Source organism: Xiphophorus maculatus, chromosome 10, assembly GCF_002775205.1.
Source record: "Xiphophorus maculatus strain JP 163 A chromosome 10, X_maculatus-5.0-male, whole genome shotgun sequence".
Lineage (NCBI taxonomy): Eukaryota > Metazoa > Chordata > Actinopteri > Cyprinodontiformes > Poeciliidae > Xiphophorus > Xiphophorus maculatus.
This window is the reverse complement of record NC_036452.1, coordinates 20,322,117-20,342,725: the sequence shown is the minus strand read 5'-3', so window position 1 is coordinate 20,342,725 and position 20,609 is coordinate 20,322,117. Positions and strand designations below refer to the sequence as shown.

General features: G+C 39.8%; 1 protein-coding gene across 14 annotated transcripts in view; it reads left to right on the top strand.

Moving 5' to 3' along the window:
• The window catches only part of cacna1g (calcium voltage-gated channel subunit alpha1 G), a 279,545-nt gene that overhangs the window by 200,820 nt on the left and 58,116 nt on the right, over nucleotides 1–20,609 (top strand). For all 14 annotated transcript variants that reach the window (XM_023341248.1, XM_023341247.1, XM_023341243.1 and 11 more), the window contains 4 exons: nucleotides 466–566; nucleotides 8,700–8,823; nucleotides 13,414–13,482; nucleotides 18,367–18,551. In XM_023341248.1, coding sequence (XP_023197016.1) covers nucleotides 466–566; nucleotides 8,700–8,823; nucleotides 13,414–13,482; nucleotides 18,367–18,551 — 479 coding nt within the window. The remainder of the gene's footprint in view (nucleotides 1–465; nucleotides 567–8,699; nucleotides 8,824–13,413; nucleotides 13,483–18,366; nucleotides 18,552–20,609) is intronic.

Genomic DNA, 20,609 nt, shown 5'->3' with positions numbered 1-20,609 from the left:
TCCTAATATATTGATAATTATCAATATTGACAATAATTGATATCGACTGATATGAAACCCCTATATCGTGGTAAGTTTTTCAACCCTAATAACATGTGGTATAACAACCCAACATATTTAGTGTTAACTTAGTGACAACGAAAGTATTGTGACTTATTTTAGTGAAAAAAACTCAACTGCATAAAAGCGCAATATTTCACAGTATTGCTTCTCATTGTTTATTCAAGTATATTTGATAAGGAGCATGTAGATACAGCCTGACGTCCATTTTACTATAGAAGCATGAGGTTTAGACGGCGTGACAGGTGTTAACAATTTAAATTTAAATTTTTATTTAACTTACAAGATTACAATTACCAGATTTGTACTGATGGTCACATCTTTTATTTGTAAAGCCGGTTTATCCAGCAGGAAGCTTTGAACATCTGGATAACGCATGTTCTGTGCATGTTCTCCTCTGTGCAGAGTCGTTTTGACAGGATTCTCCGATGGATGGAGAAGAAGCAGCCAGCATGGTGTCGGCAGAGAGACACATGGTCCCTCTACCTGTTCCCCCCACAGTCCAGGTACGCTCTACATCAGCCCCCCCCCCCCCCCCCCCCCCAACACGTCAAACTCTTTCCATTGAGTCTTGCAGATTCCTATCTGTAACAAAAAAAAAAAGTTTTTCAATCTCTATTCTGACTGTAAAGCTGTCAAAATCTTGTCACAGAGAAAGTAAGCAACGCTGAAAATGTACTGATAAAATGCAATCTTCCAATTGACTAGAAAAGGTTTATTGCTGCGTTCGACTGACATTCCATAGTGCTGACTCTGAAGTCATTTTCCCGCAACATGAATGCGTCAGGTTTTTTCTTTTTTCCCTCATCCCTTTTTATATCAACTCCTATTCCCTCCCACACTCACACTTCAGAAGTCTCTTTCATCTGCACATTTCTGCCATATCAGGGGTGAGTAAGCGGCAGCGGAGGGAGGAAGGGAGTTTTTCCCTCTGAGTGCGTCGCGTTATCTCGGCCACGTGCGGAATCTACACTCCTCCGTCATCATTTTCGCTCTGAACGTCAAGAAAGTCAATGAATTGTTGTCCTATAATTATATCGCGATGATATCTGAACACTTGTATCCTTTCAACACCATTAAGTGTTTCAGGTTTCATAAGCCTCCAGTTTAAATTTAGCCTTATATTCTTGAGTTGTTAAACTTTGCCTTTTTACAGCAGCAACAACCGCAGTGTCTGTCAGTACGGGGTGACATTTGTAAAACTATACAGCCAAAAAAAAAAGGAATAATGTGGGTTATTTAGCCTGTTTTAAGAGGAAAAACTGCAGGTTTAGCGAACTAAATATGTTCCGTTAAACTAAATATTTTATTAGCGAGCTAAAAATGTAACTTAATTTCAAATTAAATATTTAACTCTAACCCAAATATTTATTTTATAGCTAAATATTTTGTTAGGAAGCTAACTATTTATCTTCAAATTAAATATTTATTTTGAATCTAGACATGTATTAGCAATCTGAATATTTAACCTCAAACTAAACATTTAACTTCAAGCTAAATATGTAGTTAGCAAGCCAAATATTTATTTTGAAGCTCAGCTAAATATTTAGCTGGTCTGCAAATTAACTTGCTGATTACAGTATTGGAAGTGGATTACCAAAATAAACGCTGGATCTTGTGAACATTTATATAAACTCACGTCACACCTTCATCGTTTCTTCTCCTCTGACATTTAGCTTATTCAGTTTGCAGGCTAAATAGTTAAAATGGTTTGCTAACTAGATATTTAGTTGTCAAGCTAAGTAAGCAAAACATTTAGTTGTTAACCTCAGCATTTAATTTAACTAGATATTTCATTTTGGAACTAAATATTTGAACAAAATAAATATTTAGCTTATTTAGGTTGCTAACTAAATATTTAGCTTACTAATTAAATATTGAGTTTGAGACAGTGGCATTTTTAAATTATTGAACTATGTAGTAAGAATATGTCTTTAAATTATGAATTCCAGTTTCTTTATTTTATGACAGGTTATCTTATAACCTAAATCATTGCTGCCTTGTTTTGACCGGGTCACTTTAAAAACGCCGCCACATATTTCAGGCGCAAGATGTATTATGGGTTTTTATTCACCCTTCAAGTCAACCATTACACTATGATGACATCATTTAGTATATTTCTGCAGACCTTTTAGCTGAGCTGTGTTTGAGCTTATTTAGATGTTAATTCAAGCAAACAGGATGTTGAAGGAGGATCAAAAGTTGCATTTGTCTGGAGGCGTTCACACGCAGCCGTCCAGGTTCCTGCAGCTTCTGAATTCAAAACTGTTTTCCTGCTGACAAATGTTTGTTTTTTCCAGTCAGGCTGTAAATGCCACAACAAAGGTGGAAATAGCTTTGAAATGATTTATTATTATGGGCTTTTTTTTTTTCTCTATCACACAAAAACCCCCACAAACTTAGAAACTGGAAAGAAAAATGAACAACACATGATAAATATTAGGTTTTCTTCATAATTTAGTTTTTTATCAGAGCGAAGAGAATAAATGCTAAGCAGATAAATGTTTTTAACAAATTAAATAAATAGTACTTCCTCATGTTTTGGTACAGTAAAAACAAGTTCTAGTGTCATTATTCGTAGTCAAGCTATTTTCACCACGGACATTAGCAGAAGTTCATTCATCTCGTTACTTTTAGGAGACCTGGATGCTTCAGCTCCCTGATTTCTGTTGTATATACAGTATTTTGGAAAGGGTTTATGGGGAAAGCCCCCCGGGGGTCTGCTGTTGTCGGGGCTTCAGGGAAACAGAAGGAGCTCGTCTCAAAGCGGATTCGTGGCTGGTTTTCAGTCGCAGCGGGCCGTTGAGCTCGGGTCCTTCGCTCGGAGTGACGCCGAGGACGCCGGCTCTGCGTGTCGCCCGACTCAGATTCCCGCCTGCACTCACAGTCTCAACAAGAGCCAGCAGCGGGGGAACTGGGATCAAGCGTCTCTCACATCGACCCGGGTTCATCTTGCCCAGGTTTTTGTGTACGTTGCGCTCTCCGCCGATTGCTGGGGAAGTTTTTAATGGGTGAGCGCGTAGTCTTTGCTTCCTGCTAAGCCGGTCCCTGAGTTATTTTGCCTCTTGAATATCTTGTGAACTAAGACCGAGCACTATAGAAAATCCCCAGGGATATTCAGGGCTTACTGAGTGAAGCTGCTTTTGTTGATCTGCTGAAACACCTCAGCTTAGATATTTTTATCAAGAGGGTCCCAATATGGGTCAAAAATCAGAAACTCAATGCATTGTTTTAATGCAAGGCTAACTGTTTACTGTTTAGTTTTTGTTTTTTATTTTTCACTGATACTTAAGCTAGTTGCTTACGGAGCCCCTAAGGCAGGGGTGTCCAAACTTTTTGCAAAGAGGGCCAGATTTGATCAAGTGAAGATGCCCGGGGGCCAATAGTTTGTTCGGACATTTTTTGATTTTTTTTTTTACCCCTCCAGGGGGTCTTTTGTGGGCTCTAGTGTCCCTTATATGACAGCAGGCTGACCGGAAACAGGGAAGGAGAGGGGGGAAGACATGCGGCAAATGTCATCGGGTCCGGGAATCGAACCCGCGACGGCCGCGTCGAGGACTCAAGGCCTCCAAATATGGGTCGCCCAACGCCACCACGGCACGCCCTGGACATTTTTTAACTACAAAAGTTTTATGCAAATACACAATTTTCATTGTCACAATTATCTTTATTTTTCAAATGACAAAAAAAACAAATATAAGCCACTCAGGCAAATGAGAATAACTCTAAAAACCCAAATTCTGCCTTTCTTTCATATCTGGAGAGTCAGATAACATTGAACAAACTGTATGAAATACCTTAAATTTACATGAGTTTAAAAATATCTTTGCCTCAAGAACATTTTAAACAGGAGTTATAAGTAATGCAAAGTTGTCTGTTATTATTAAATCTTAAAACAAGTGAATTTTGCTCGTCATTTACTATATCTACAGGTTCATAACCAAATCTTACTCAAGAGTTTAATAAAAATAAGTGCCATAAATCCAAGTGCATAAATGTTTTTTGGCTTTTCACTGCTGATAGTGACAGACGTTGCCGTTCAAAACACTCAGTTTTATGTCCTCAGCTCTCAGTGCCACACTGTTACTGCCAGGCAAACATTTTTCTCAAATTCTTGCTTCTTCTCAGGGCAAAATGTTCTCCACCATTTTCATAACACAGTTTTGATAAATGTACCTTCAGTAGAAGGTTTGCCATGTTTAGCTATTAACATTAACTTCATAGCTTTGGTGGTATTTTCTTTTGACTCACAGGCCCGCGGGAAGAATCGCTGTTGTGATGCCAGGGCAGCTTGGAGCTGCTTCAGTTTTTCAGCATGGTCACTTCCTGTTAGCTTGTTGTATGTGTTAGCATGTTTAGTCTGGTAGTGTCTCTATACGTTGAAATCCTTAAACAAGGCAACCGTCTCACAAATTAGACAAGCACAATTGCCTTGATTTTCAGAAAAGAAGTATTATAATTCCCATCTCTCTTGAAAGCGGCGGCCCTCACTGTCAACTTTCCTCGTTTTCTTTGCAGTGGCCATGGCAGAAATGAGTGGAGAGGGGTTCGCTGCACGGAGGCAGAGACTGATAGTATTAAAAGTGGTGCTGCCACCATTTGGTGAAAGGAGGAATTACAGTTTCAAGTTTTATGATTTATTTATTCTGTTTCACAGTGCAGGCGGGCCATAAATAATACATTATAAAACCGAAGCTGCGGGCCGTATGAAGTCTGACCGCGGGCCGTGATTGGCCCCCGGGCCGGACTTTGGACGTGCCTGCCCTAAGGGGACATGGAGAGAAAAAAAAAGGAAAGAAATCCCGACTTATTATCTCGAGATCCCGACTTATTATCTCGAGATCCCGACTTATTATCTCGAGATCCCGAGATCCCGACTTATTATCTCAAGATCCCGACTTATTATCTCGAGATCCCGACTTATTATCTCGAGATCCCGACTTATTATCCCGACTTATTATCTCGAGATCCCGACTTATTATCTCGACTTATTATCTCGAGATCCCGCGACATTTCTGAAAAATCGCGAGTTACTTTTTTTGGGGGGAAAGGCATGTTTTTATGCGGTAAACGTGGGGGAGTGTGTCTACATTGATTATGGAGGACGACTTATATCATTTTCTGCGGTCCAGAGATGTCCCAGAGGAGGATATCATGCACATGCAATTTAGCGTACATCCATCGGTAACCGTGAAGCTGTCCAGAGGACTGTAGCTGGTTATTAATGAATTCTACCAAAACTGCCAAGTCGGAAAAGGACTTGCGCCGAATGAGTCCCCGCGCTCTGAAAACTCTCTTCAGATGTCTCTCACTAATACTAAATCCATGTCTGCTGTCAAGCGCTGATTTAATGTGTTTATACTCAAGCCCAAGCTCGAAATAAAAATCTATATCTCTACCCCCACAGTGATGGAGGACACCCACATAACGACCTAACGATTAGGTCGTTATGTACTGATGTCGGGATCTCGAGATAATAAGTCGGGATAATAAGTCGGGATCTCGAGATAATAAGTCGGGATCTCGAGATAATAAGTCGGGATTTCTTTCCTTTTTTTTTCTCTCCATGTCCCCTTAGGGGCTCCGTAAGTTGCTTGATTCAGTGTGGGTCCTCAGCATTGTCAAAACATTTATCTTTAATCACACAAAACCTGCAGAAAAAGTTCCCCTGCTTTCCACATTTTGTACTTTGCTTTAGTGCTAATGCTAGCATGCTCATCCTCTAACATCACACTACTGTAGTGGAATTCCTATTCATAATTCTTTCCAGATTTTTCTATGAAAAGTAGCTCCCAATTATTCATGGGAAATTGGGCTTTTTAGTTGTCTATTATCAAGAGAAATTTTTGCTTTTTAGTGCTAGACTAGGCTAATGCTAGTGTCCACCTTCTTGACTTCACTTGAGTAATTCAGGACTCAGCTCTCTGAATATTTTGGTTTGATTCCAGTTAACCGTAATAAATGAGCAAAACTTACATAGAAAGAAATTGCTGCTTTATAAAATTTGTGTTTTGCTTTGGTGCTAGGCTAATGCTAGCTTGTTTACTCGGTTGGTTGAAGTGAATTCAGGTGCGGTCCGAATGGATATGTGAATGCCAAGCGCACTGGAGACCTCTCTAAAAGCAGGAAGTGGACTGTAGTGCAGGGAATTCTGGGTAAATACAACCAAAACAAACGCAGGAGAAATGGTTTGTGGATTTCTGTCTGAGACAAAAGAGAAATCCTCCAACCACTAAAATCTAACTCCTCTCCATTTTTGGTCACATTTTATGAAGAAGGAAGTTGTTCAGAGGTTTTTGCGTCATTTCCTTCAGTAGTACTTGTTGCAGCGCCACCACAGGCGAGGAGGGGAACTGGTTTTGCCATAGGGTGTGGAAACAAACCGCACCAGCTGAAAATGTGACAAATGTTGCCATTTCGGGCCCCAACTCTGAACCGAGTCTGCCACACAGTTAGATTCAAAGGAGAAATCCAAGATTTAATCAACAAGTGTTTATTGCCTCATTTGCACTTTTCCAAACCGTGCACACCAAATTAGGCTGTGAATGTTTAAAATTCTCCATCTAAAATCTAGGACTACACAGATCTCCGGGTTTCAGAGTGACGCTTTTGGACTTTAAGACCAATCATTTTAAAAAAGCAAAAATCAGGACCGAATACCTAGAATCCAGTTGGAACATCTCGAGTTTGTCGTTGTTGTTTTTGCTTTGTTTTCAATACAACTTCTGTTAAATTCTGTCAATTTCTCCTCTTGAGTTTTGATACGCTTCACGATATTTGGAAAAGTACAAAACTGCCTGTGATGGCTATGAAACACCTTTATGCCACCTGTCATTCAGGAGGGTTTGTTTTGATGCCGGAAAACCTGCAAAGGTCAGTGGGGGAGGGGGGAGCAGGTGCGGTGGGATGAAATCTTCCAACTCCTGTCAGAATCTTTTTCTCATTCGCTTCCTGTTATCAGGATGACTTCTGACTGAAAGTGTTATTTTCACTTGAGCATCTAGTGACAGTTGTTTTTGTTTCTTTAGCAATGAAATGAGCTCTCAGTCGGCTTGTGCAGGCGTGTGTGTGTAAGTGGGCGTGTGCGTGTGTGTGTGTTTGAGAGTTTTGAGGTGGAGCCGTTTCCTGCTAAAGTTCACTTCCAGATATTTGCCCTTTAAGCCTCAGAGGAAGAGATGGAGCCATGTGTCCTCCCTCCTCTGCCACTTGAGAAAAACACATACATTCTGTATAATCAAGCCTCTGGCATGTGGATATTAATAATGTATGAAAAAGCGCAGGGAGACAACAAACTACCCCACACACACGCACACGCATGCATGCATGCGAGACTCTGTGAGTGGTGGCACAATGATGTCTGTGTTACCAAATAAAGTCAAAAGCCCAGATTGGAGCCCCCGCTGCACATTCAGGCCCACATGAACCTCCAAATCTTGTTCGATTCCCAGTTTAATCCCTGACTCCATCGTGTAGAACAGTCGCTTCCCCGCATCTCTCAGCTTGTTTCCGTCAGCCTACAGCCTGGCTGCCTCTTCGTTGGAAGTCACTCACAGCTAATGACGCCTAAATCTACCCCTGTTCTCTGAACACAAAAGTACCTGGCGTGTCGTCAATTAGTTTTAATAAATCTTCTTTTGCAGGACAGGAGAGCGTTTCACGTCTTAGAGACGTTTAATCTAAGGAACATATATTTTCTGTTTGGATTGCTTGGATTGCCTCCACATTTTAATTTCACTTCGATCTTCCTCCTGCTAAATGCTCATATAAAGTTTAACGAGAGTCTAAATTACAACACTGGGGAGAAATAAACCGCCACGCGGTTTGCCAAGTAAGACTGGCTGCTGTACTATCAGAGCAAAAAGTAGAGAAGGATGAAGTTTAATTTTTTTTTTTTTTTCTAGCAGCTTTGTGTTTGAGAAACTGTAACTTGTTTCGACTTGCAATCGAACAGCAGGAATTGACGTTTAGAAAATAAAAATAAATCTAAATTAAGAGAAAGGTGTGTGCAGAATCGCTCAAAAAAATAACTCACGACAGAGTTCAGGCTTCAAATGAGTTTAATTAAAATCTTCAACTGGAAGTGATGCCTCATTCATTCAACTCATGTAATAATCAACTCGGATGTGCTTTCCTTCAATAGCTGCAAAACTGATCTGGCATTGTTTTTGCATTATTTAGTGACAAATTACCTGGATATGCTGCTGATTTATTTTAAAGGGGCAGGATTATGTGTTTTTCAGCCGCATAGAACCATTTTTTAGCACAATGAAGTAACTATGTTAACTTCAGTTGTTATAAAATCCTGCATATATCAAATAGGGCTTAAAGGAAATTTGACTTTGCAATTTAACGTCTTGAATTTGGAGCTCTGTCTCTTTAAGAAACTCCTGCTCTTTCTGAAACTCCGCCTTCGGGAAGTCATCACAACATGGCTCATCTATTAACCCTTTAACAACATTTTTACCAGCGTTGCTCTGAGAAGTAGCTCCTATAATGAGCTCAGCAGATGTGCAGTTCCATCAGGTGTTTGCTAATTGCTGCTGGCTAGTCTGAAGGAGACTAGAGTTAATCTGCCCTGTAAATACATTACATCTCAATACACTCTTCTGGTCTAATTGATGTTTTTTTGTTTCCCCAAGGTTCCGAATCCTGTGCAACAAGATCATCACCCACAAGATGTTTGACCACATCGTTTTGGTCATCATCTTCCTCAACTGCATCACCATCGCCATGGAGAGGCCTCGCATCCATCCCAGCAGTGCCGTGAGTGTCGAAGCTTCCTCTGCTATGTTAAACTCTTGATACCGCTGGCACTCAGCCTTCAGCGATGCACAGGGAGAGAAATGTAATGTATTAATCATTAACAGAAGTTCCATAGATGTGCGAGTTCATAATGGAGGCACTCTGTGACAGCTTAACAAAACCCCAAAGAGAGATGCAGGAAGAAAAAAATAAAAAAGCACCTGTCAGCGAGTTCAAACGCAAGGCGCTCGCGCAGGCCAGAATTTGTTCTGTGCCTCACACTCGGCAGAGAATTGGAGCGGAACATCGTGTAAGCAGGGAACCACTCCTGTTTGATTGTGAGCCAGTTGCTCTGGGTGATGTGTGCTTTACCCTCTGTATCTGACGCTCTGCATATTCAGCACCGTCACTTCCACAGCTGAGGCGGCATCCCTTCAAACAGGGCAGGTGTGGCGGAAAGCCATGCTGTATGGAGAAAAACAACAAAAAAAAGGCCCATAAATACAGTCCCTTTGCTATACTACTCATGCCCCATCTAACCTTTTCACATCTTGTCAAGCTACAATCTCAAATAAATAGTCTTTATGTGGAACAAAAAGGATACTTTGAAAATCGTCAATAACCCTAGATATGGTGTTTACAGTTGTGTATGTTGTTCTGTACTGTCTGTTTTATTTTGTTCCTGTATGTTTCTCTTTTTAAATAAAGTTCCTGGGGGTTGGGAGGAAGAGAACGTGACGATGCGACATTCTTCACCCACTTCCAAACAAAAGCATGAATGTAAACGGCTAACTACTTGAAGAATCCTTAACAGTCCATTTCAAAAACTTCTAGGCAGATGTTGCACTTTATTCAACTAAAAGTTTTTAAAACAGCCAAAAAAATAATAAAAAATGTGAATGACAGCGCTAAGACCCACCTCCTACCTCTGATTGGTCAGGTAACACTTTATTTGAAGGGGTTGTGCATAAGACTGACATGAATACATAAACATGGCATAAGACCTGACATGAACATGACAAAGTCTTCATGCATGTTGTCATCACGTCTCATTCGGTAAATAATGACACTTTTAATTGACCTTTTAATGCAACTTTTAGTGCAACTTTGCATTAAAAGTGTCATTATCTAACGAAGGACACTTCATGACAACAGTTGTAAACATTCACAAAAACTCCTTCATGTTCATGACTGTTGTAATGTCAGTCTTATGCACACCCTTTCAAATAAAGTGTTACCATTGGTTGTTTCTAGCTAGCTCTGGGAAGAGGCAGAGGAGTCTGACTTTTGTTTTAATTGTCAGCCCTGATCACTGGTAAGGGCTGTTCTAGTGCCATAAAACCCTATTGAAAAATTTATGGTTGCAACATGAGAAGAGAGAGAGAAAAAAAAAGTTTAATAGCAGTAAATAGTTTACAGGGACGGGGTGTTTGTCTCACAAAACCTAGCTCAACTGCCTGATCCATAAATTATGGATTATTCTTTTTTTTTTATCTTGCCCTATTTGTGGTTCAGTGTCTCCAGAACTGCTTGTCCTGCTTGTTTTGTGTCCTCGTAATTGATTAAATCACTTGATCTCCGGTGTGCATGGCTGAAGTCCTGAAAGGCGAGATGTTTGGGGCCCACCTGTACTAATCAGGGCAAAGAGATTACACACACACACACACACACACACACACACACACACACACACACACGCACACACACCCACACACACACACACACGTAGGTGGATTCCTTCCCTCTCACCTCAGCCTGCATAAACAGATTTAAATATCAGCAATCAGTCGTGCTAGCACTCACATCAAAGAGTGGTATTCCTAAAAGGAACATTTTGTCATTCCCCCCTCCTCGTCCTGAATGCTGTGGTCATTATTGAAATAGGATGAAAGTGCATAACGCAGCAAGCTGCCTGAGACAGGAGAGAGAACGGTCGTAATGGTCCTCCACACCCCAATTTGCTACGGCTGGTCATTTGTCCGTCTGGCTTGTTCCATAATAATGAAGTCGATTGTAAATCGATTTGCGCCGATTTTGTTCGGGGCCACGTACAATGTGCCCAACATGTATAATTTATCATTTTGTTGCGACCAGTTTGTAAGGAGCCGCTTTTTTTCCCCCCCATCATCCTCTGTGTTGGTTTGACAAAAAAAAAAAACACCAAAAAAAACAAAACACCAACAGGGCCTTTCTCTTAGCCTGAGTGTATTCATCGTTATGCAGATGAAGTGCTTTTGGGTGTTGAATGTTGGCTGAATAATTAGCTTATTATCCTGAAAGTTATGACAAACACTTTGCATTTGGCCCGCCGTCCGTTTCTGTTTTCATTTGGCGCTGGGGGGTTGCCTGGATACAGTCACAGTCATTATCTATGAGGATTTATTATTTCAAACTGAACCAGGGGAGATGACATTACTGTCCGAAGCTCTGAATTGAATCGTATTGGCATTGAATGTATAAATACAGTCAGTTTAATCTCAGTGTCAAGGCGGTGTGATAGATTATTATGCTTTGCTGTTAAACTCATCAGTACATCACTGTGGAAGTGAGATTTTCCATGTTCAAGTGAGACAAACACCACCAGCACTTTAGCAGAAGAACATGGAGGCGATAGAAAGGTACAGTTGACGTCTATTAGCCGTCAGCTAAGGCAGGGCTGCCAAAATCATTTTCATTTTGGGCCATATCAAAACTCTGAATGTTCTTAAAGGGCCAGTTGTGCCAGAATGTATTGATAAAATCAGTTCAACTGTTAAAATATCAATAAATAGCTGTTTGTTTTAGCATTCAGCGAGTGTTTCTCAAAACGGACTGATATTGAACATCTTTTCACACTGATCAGTCCATCCAGGAAAACTGGAGGGCTTATTGATGTAATTTGGAGTCTAGAGGGCCACATAAAAAGCTACGTGGGGCACGTTTGGCCCCTGGTCCTTGAGTTTGACACAGGTGAGCTAAGGGGGTTAGGTCATGATGCTAACCCACACCAAGTTTACTCTCTTGTTAAAACATGTCAGTCTTTGGATTTTCAGCCAAAACAGGTGACAATGTTACAAAATGTAGGAACCTAGGCTAAGACCTGAACCTGGGGACTTTCTTGCTACAATGCAACAGTGCTAACATTGCAGCCTTCGAGGACTTTACAATGACAGTAGATCAACATCATCAGTGGGGATGTAACGATTCATCGAGTGATTATAGTAACACGATTATTAAAATTTCTCTGCCTCAGAGTTTCGTTATGTTTTACTATTTAGCCCACCGTGTTCCGGTCGGATGATTACTTGTGTTGAGCAAAACTCTCACTTCCACCAATGAGTTGCTGATGAATGCTATGCATTCTTAGCGTAACGTCGGGTGTGTATAATTTCAGATTTTTTGTGTGGAATTTTTGTCCATGTTGACTGCTATTGTTACGGGTTGATTTTCTAAGCTATGGAAAAGTAATTGTTAGGAATTAACAGATATGAAAATTTGGGCTGATATTGACGTCCGATACCAATACTGCTGCTATGGCAAAATTTACCAATATTTTATTTAAAAATGTTAGTCGATTACTCAATTACTACAATAATCGCTTACAACAGCCCTAGTTGTCATTCACAATGTTTTTCGTTCACTGATTGGCCCGGTTTAAACTCTCGCAGAGAAATCCACTTCAATGGAAGAAATCCCAGATGGAAGAGAGATGAGAATCAAGCGAAAGAGTGTCAGAAGGCAAAAAATATGAACCAGTCATCCCAGTGTGTAGACAAGAAATCCCTTTGAGAAAGTTTCTAGACCTGGTGAATGTGACCGTTGTCACAATAACAAAGCCGCCCCATTTATCTATCAGAGAGAGAGAGATGACGATGGCGTCTGCAGACTGGAATTTATGGACCATCTCCACTGAAGAATTTCTACTGATGACATTCCTGGTGTTCCCAGAGACTTCGCAAAGAGCTCTGCGGGTCTGCCGTCTCCGTTCGTAGTGTACACATGTGACTCCTCGGAGCATGTGTGGTGGCAGTCGGAGGCCGTGGGAAAGACGGCCACCTACGCCCACACACACACACACACACATCCACAGACGTTTAGAGGCAGGACGGGGTCGTCTTTTCCTCAGGCAGAGGGGGGAGCAGGGAAAATAAGCACTCGTTGAGGGGATCTTATTCTTCATGTTTTCCCTCTTCTGTCCTCGTTGAGGTTAAGTAAGCTCCCGTCATCTTCTCCGTGTTCACGTCAAACGGAGGCATGCTGAAACGGATTGAGAAGGGCCTCAAAAGTGTCCCTTCGACAGGAAAAGGCTTACTTTAAGTAACCTCGACTTGAATATTTGTAAAGAAAAGAATGTTAATGAGATTCCTTGCTTGAATATTTTATGGAGTGTGAATAAAGACCAAGCCTCATAAGGGGCCCTGCCAGCTATCATTAGACTGCAGCAGGAGTGTTTATAGAAAAAGATGTGTTCAGATAAAATATGAGGAAAGTAGCTTCCTCATACATTATTGAGTGAGACTCTGGATTAGTTTAGAGGCAAAACTTTAGGCTCAGCAGAAACCAAAAGAATAAAGATGTTGGGGAGGAAAACGGGGATCCTAACTAGTTTCGTGTCGCCTGGTCGTTCTGCAGGAGCGGATCTTCCTGACATTCTCCAACTACATCTTCACCGCAATCTTCGTGGCAGAGATGACCGTAAAGGTGAGACGTCCACTTACAGCTTTTCCATCCATCCATTTTCTGTTCACCCTAGTCCCTAATGGGGTCGGGAGGGTTGCTGGTGTCTATCTCCAGCTACGTTCCGGGCGAGAGGCGGGGTTCACCCTGGACAGGGCAACACAAAGACGGACAGGGCAACACAAAGACATACAGGACAAACACACATTCACACACACACACACACGCACACACACACACACACACTCACCCCTAGGGAGAATTTAGATAGACCAATTAACCTGACAGTCATGTTTTTGGACTGTGGGAAGCCAGAGTACCCGGAGAGAACCCACGCACGCACAGGGAGAACATGCAGAAAGACCCCGGGCCGGGAATCGAACCCAGGACCTTCTTGCTGCAAGGCAACAGCTCTACCAACTGCGCCACTGTGCAGTTCCACTTGCAGCTTTTATTTAATCTAATTTAGACATTAGATTTAGACATTAGACAGCCCAGAAGGGTCAAACTGACTGCTGGGTTTCTTCAATATGCTGTGAGGTTTTTTTGCACTCTTTAGCAGAGCCATTTTTTATCTTAACTTTTTAAGCAATAATAAAAATTTTGAAAAAAAGATAATTATATATATATATATAATTACTATTATGTATTTATAAATGTCTGCACTGGAGATGTGATGAGAAATATCACACTTTTTGTGACTAACTGGATCTAGACAGACTGTGGAACAACAAACAGTCCTGGGCCAAACACAGAACCCTGAGGGACCCCTGAATTATCCCATATTATATGGGATAATTACACTCCATATTCTTTGAATTCTCCACCTATGATCCAGCATCACCCCTCCACCCACCAACAACACCAACACCACTAACAGCAATCTTGATAGGTAGCCATGACTACCAGACAAAATGGAGAATCTTAAGGGCCGTATTTCAATGAACATATCAAAAGATGAATAAAAAAAAATTTATGTGGTACTTATATATGATAAATATATCAAATATGTATTTATTTAAGAATTGCTTAAATAAATAAACAATAAAAAATACATTTTAGGCTAAAACAACATGTACCTAATTAAATATTTAATTATTTTGTGAAACTAGGCTTCAGCTCATCCTACAGTAAATTTATTTTACCTGTTATCTGCACACGTGGAAGTCAGTGGAGAATAGACAGGTGATTGGTCAATGACTGAGTTGGTTTAGCCAATGAGATGTTATGGTTTATGTAGTTACCAACATGGCAGTGCAAGTTGTTTTCATGGCGTGCTAGAGCACAGAAAATGTAGATTACATTAAAAAAAGATTTCTGTTAATTTCACTATAAAATGAATTGACATTTTAAAGGCTTATATCTACAATAAATAAAGATTTGACAGTTAAAAATTTACATTTGCAGTGTTTTTATTTATTTGCTTTTTTATTTTTTTCTGTATTCATTTAACTGCTAAAGGACAGTTTGATTCATAGGATTCGTATAAAAAAAAACTGTAACAACAATTTTGTCTACAGCATGTATGGAAAGCCAGACATGCCACAATTCAATAAACCAAAATGTGGGGAAAAACTTGTCAAACTAAAATATTTTCATTCTATACATATTTAATATAACTTTTTGACAGAACTATGATGGATGTCTCATGTCAATGAAGTAAAACTTTCATGAAATGCAACATGACCGTTCGGACTGCAGAGACTATTGGATACATATCCAATATTGTTCCACATGTGAAAGTGGCAGAAATGTAATTTTTTTTGCAAGGGTGAAAATATCAGAATTGTACTGTTCAAATTGCCATGGACAAATCGTAAATGGGCAGCAAATGGGCAAGCCCCCCCCCAAAAAAAACAGATGTGTGTTGCATTTCTCCGCTGTGTGAATGTAGCCCAAAGCAGCAATTGAAATTATTCCACATTTAAAAATACATCTGTAATTATTGCCATAAAAATCATAATTTTAAAACTCATTTCTATGTTTAATAAACTGATATTTTATTAATATGGATTTCAATTTATCTGCATTATTCATGTTTTTGCATTCCTGTACTTTTATTCCAGTGTCCTCTATCCTTTTAAACAGTGGCTTCTTTGCTGTGAAACACATCACTTGTCTCATGTGGGGAAAAAAAAAAAAAAGATCTTAAACACCTCAAATCACCTCACAGTAAAAAAAAAAAAAGATAGTATAAGATAAAAGACAACTAGACTTGATAAATCCACTTCAGTGGCAAAGTTCCTTATAAAAATAAAATCTTCCTTATGGCTACAGATGCTCTAATTTGCTGAAGCACAAAGGAAAATGGAGAGAAAAGGAGTTCAAAAAGGAGACTAGAGAGAGAACAAACACGCGTTCACGCACAGGAGAAGGATCGTCTCGCCTGCATTAAAATGACTTTGCTTTGAATGGAGGTCCGTAGAGGCGTGGGCAGCAGCGAGTGGAGGCAGAGGAGAGGAAAGTGCATGGGTGTCACTCATTCAAAGCCTCTGTCTCTATTTTTGGACCAGTTACTTAGGAATGTAGGGCCACCGTACACGCACACACGCACGCCGTCATGTTTCTGTTATTTCAGATCATCTTGCATTGCATTGCATTTCCTGAATGCCTATTCTGCTTTTATTCAACTTAAATTCAGCTTGAACTGAAAGAGCAGCTGAACTTAGACATGTTTAAGTTGGGACCTTAAATATGGGCCCCAGAAGATCCTATTTTGTTTACTATAATTTTATTATTTTTATGTATATTTAAAAAATCCCCCTAATTCTAGTTTTCTGTTTCAGTTTGTCTGAATTCTTTTATTTTCCCATTTTTACCATATTTATTAACCCAACAAGTTTGGAATTATGGTGTGAATAGGGTGAAGGAAAAAGAAATCAACAAATCAATACTTCGAAGTCATTATTTTCTGTTTTGTATCTCAAATGAAAGAAACCGCTGTGGTTTAACTGAACATTGGTTTTACAAGATGTTAAAAAACGTTTCCCCCTCATTTTTAAGGAAACCAGACATGTGGAAAAACATAAAAGAAAATATCCCTTTCAAATATGCTTCAACTGAACACAAAAATATTTATCTACTTCCATAACAATGAGGGCCTTTGTTAATTTTTATTTCTTCCATCTGTCATCAGGAATATCCGTTGAAGTAATGATCATCAGTGTTTTGGTGTTGCTTTCACATTCCTACAACTGCAACTGTGCAACCCCATTCCTCCGCATTGCTTCACCAGAAATGACTGAAGATTGTTTAGTTTAGTTTTACTGTCATGAAGGAAAATTTGAGTTGGGACACAGAGCAGGAAGCACCTTCATATTAGATAGCACTCTCGACTGATTTATTTAAATGTATAAGAGTTAGCAGCTAGCTAACAGAGCTAGCAGCTTGGTGGAAACATATGAGGTGTGGATAAATGCTAGCAGAGCTAGCAGCTTAGTAGATGAATAAGATAAGCATACTAGCAACATCAACACAGGACAGGGTAATTTCTAGAATGAATAACATGAAATGTATTACAGTGAGATGATACAGCACTGACGGCTCTTTCTACATAGTCTGTGTGGAGAGGAGACAAATGCTAGCAGAGTTGACAGCTAGCTAGCAGAGCTAGCAGCTCAGTAGCTAAGTACCAGCTGTGGATAAGTGCTAGTGTAGTTAGCAGGCTGCTAGCGGAGCTAGCCTCTTCTCTGTGTCTCTGAGAAGTAATCGTAACTTCAGTAAGATGCTGACCAAACACACAGAATAGTTTTCTCTCATTTCATAGAACTCTTTGTACATATACTGTATATTCTTCCTTTCTCACCAACGTCAGCTAATTCCATAAATATTGCTTTTTATTGTAGATTATGTTTTATTTTTTCAATTAAACCAGTCGGTCCACGTTATCCACATCACAGGAATCATAGGGCCTTACTATAAATCTAATTTCTGCATAAATGTTTTTTATTTGATTCTCAGTGGATAGTTGTAGCTTTGTAATAGGTTGCCTGATTTTGATTGCTTTCTTTTATGTGAGTATCTGAAATAATTTGATGACTGGAAGAATTACAAAGATATTTATAACATATAAATCCATATAATTACATTGCCTGAGAAAGTTTTCAAATTCCTTTGAGCTTTTCCAAAATTTCTCACATTACAGCCGCAAACGTGATTGTTTTTGATGAATATTTTTACGTGAAAGACCACATACCTGACCATAGCTGTAAAGTGGGAAGAAAGCAATAAGTTTTTCGGTGTTTTTAACAAATAAAAATTATGAAAATGAAGAAAACCACAAAAGACTTTCAGAGTAGTTAGTGTGACAAGCATTTGTATTTCCCCGATTTATCTTTGTTAGGATTTTTGAGAACTGCTCATTCTTCTTTCTTCCACTTGTGATGAAAAAATGTTCAGAAATGAAATAAGTGTGAACATGCTGCATGTACTGTTTATTAAAATAAAATCTAAATCAAACAATCATGTGAGCATGTGCTCAGGTTTGATTGCAGTAGATGTTGTGGAATGCATAAAGTAAAAAAAAAAAAAACAGTCACGTTGGCTTGTTTTAATATGAGAGAGAAAGTGCGGGGTGTACAAATTGCTTTTTGGATGGGTAGATATGTGGAGAATGTAGTTTGAGAAATGAAGTTTGGAACGCTTTGAGGCTTTCTAATGTTTGCAGCCAAGAAGACAATCAGTCGACAACGAGCATTGAGCTGGACAGTAATGAATAAATGAAAAGCTCGATAGAAAACCAATCTACTGCCACACAGATAAAAAGAAACAAAAAAAAAAACAAAGCAATGCAGCAGACTAAATCATCCTGTACACACACAGAAATGTTACCAACATTTTCAGATGAACAACCTCTGCTTTTGTTCATGAGAGTATAAATGCGCTCTACGTTGCCCTCTGCTGTTTCAGATTGCGGCCATGGGCTTTTTCTTCGGGGACAAAGCCTACCTGAGGAGCAGCTGGAACATCCTGGACGGGATGTTGGTGATGATTTCTGTCGTCGACATCCTGGTGTCTCTCATCTCCAACACGGGAACCAAAATCTTGGGCATGCTCCGAGTGCTGCGGCTGCTGAGGACGCTCAGGCCGCTCCGGTAGGTGGCTCTCCCGGGGGAACTCACGAGGCAGACAGACGCCCCTGAAGCAGGTGGAACCATTAATAAGATGAAAGGAAATGCTTTCCTTGGGTGGTGTTGGGGCTGAAACCTAAAGGACAGATAGAATCCTTTTTTAAAAGTTTCCCTTTTCACTTCCCTTCAATCATACTACTCATATTAGGTTTTTTTTATTTTATTTCAGAAAATAAGAAATATGTTTAAAAAGTTTGAAAGAAAAAACAAGTACCCAGGAGAATAACGAGGTTTTGTCTGACTTATTCATCTCAACTGCAAATGGCTTGTGGTTAAAAACTGTCATGCAAAACAAAAAGCTTCTAGTCTCATTCAGGCGGACATCAACTCTGCTCCAGTTCTGACCAGCATTGGTCAGAACTGGAGCAGATTAGAGATTAGAGCACACCTGTGCTCTAATCTGCACTGGTGTGGCTTTAGAAAGTTCCCCCTAGTAACTGTGCTACAGGAAAGGCCAAGTTTACTCAGACAACAGCCTCCATCTCAAAACTTAAATTACAGACGTCCACAACACAAGACCCACGTTGCTACTAAAAAGTTATTCAAAGAAAGGCTGCTTGATGTAGCTGTAGAACTGGTGCTGCAGTATTGGGACGCTATGGTGTCATTGGCCACATTTCCGTTGACCATAATATTACTCAAATTAGAAACACAAAAATAAATGTAATTAATTGAAACATTTCAATAAAAAAATAATAATAAATTTGCGCTAGGATGAGATGGGGGTTTTTCATCGTATCGAGAATTAGTGCATTTCGCAAAACTGCAATGGAAACACTTTTTTTAAAGGTTTTGTTGGCCATAGTGGCCTTTATTTGAGAGCGGTCAGACAGGAAAGTCAGTAATGAAAGAGAGGGAAAGATCATTAGGCTGGGAATTGAACCTGCGAAGTCTGTGTCGAGGATTAAGGCTTTCTTATGTGTGTTAAAAGCCCTTATGTGGGCTTTCAACCCACACCAGTGGAGTGCTATTGGTGTGCCACCACAGCACACCAACAGAAACACCTTTTATCGCATCACTCGAGCCACACCTGTTTGTGCAGCGTTTATTTGAGGTATAAAGGATCGCAAAGTTCATCAAATGTTTTTGTTCATTTGAAAGCGTTGAATCCATAACTCTTCTGTAAAATCACAGGCTACAATTTTCCACAAACACCGCATATATATGTAACCGCTCCCAAGAGGCTTGTGCCTCCAACCACCGATTAAGAACTTGACTTCTCCTCTGATTGGCTGATAGAAGACGAGCGCCTTGGGTGAGATATATATCACAAGTAACTGTTTCCATGATTTTCTAACGGCTTATCTCATGAACAAACTTATTCACGTGTGATTTTAATTTAATAAGGGGGTAGGAGGGTTTGATATAAGCAAAATATCGAAAATTTTGCGCACATTTGTAACAGAAACACAGCTACAGATGCCGACGTATTCAGTTCAACTTCACACCACCAGCCTTTGCTGCTGGTCTTCCCACTACATTCACTTTTCCTTTCTGAACACTTTAATAAAGGCCACTTGAGTTCAAATATAACAAATACCATTGGTAATAAGTTACCTTTGTCACTTAGCTCAGACACAGAAAAAGAAAAGTGGTAGCAGAGGCTAATTATCGTGGAAAACATACAGAGGACATTTATTGACTTCTTCAAACTGAGACATAGACATGTATATAAAATGCATAACTGAGACATATATTTTTAAAAACTCAATACTAATTGACGGTTTCATCACTTCTGTTGTCTGGATACTTATTCTGCTTCAGTTATTTTTTACTTTTGGTGGAATGAAATCCATCAGCTTTGGGGTTGCTCCCCAGATTCCCTCACCCAGGGGGCAACAGAGGCCTGTAAGTGGCCACTTATTAATTTGACATAATTCTCCTTAAAAAGACCAGATCCATCTGCTGCGTACAACCGAAGCATGTCAGACACTGTGATGTAAATAGCATTTTTATTTTCATCCATATATGGTTCTCTTTAAGTCTGGCGTAGCTACAAAGGCTTTTTTTTATTACTAAAAA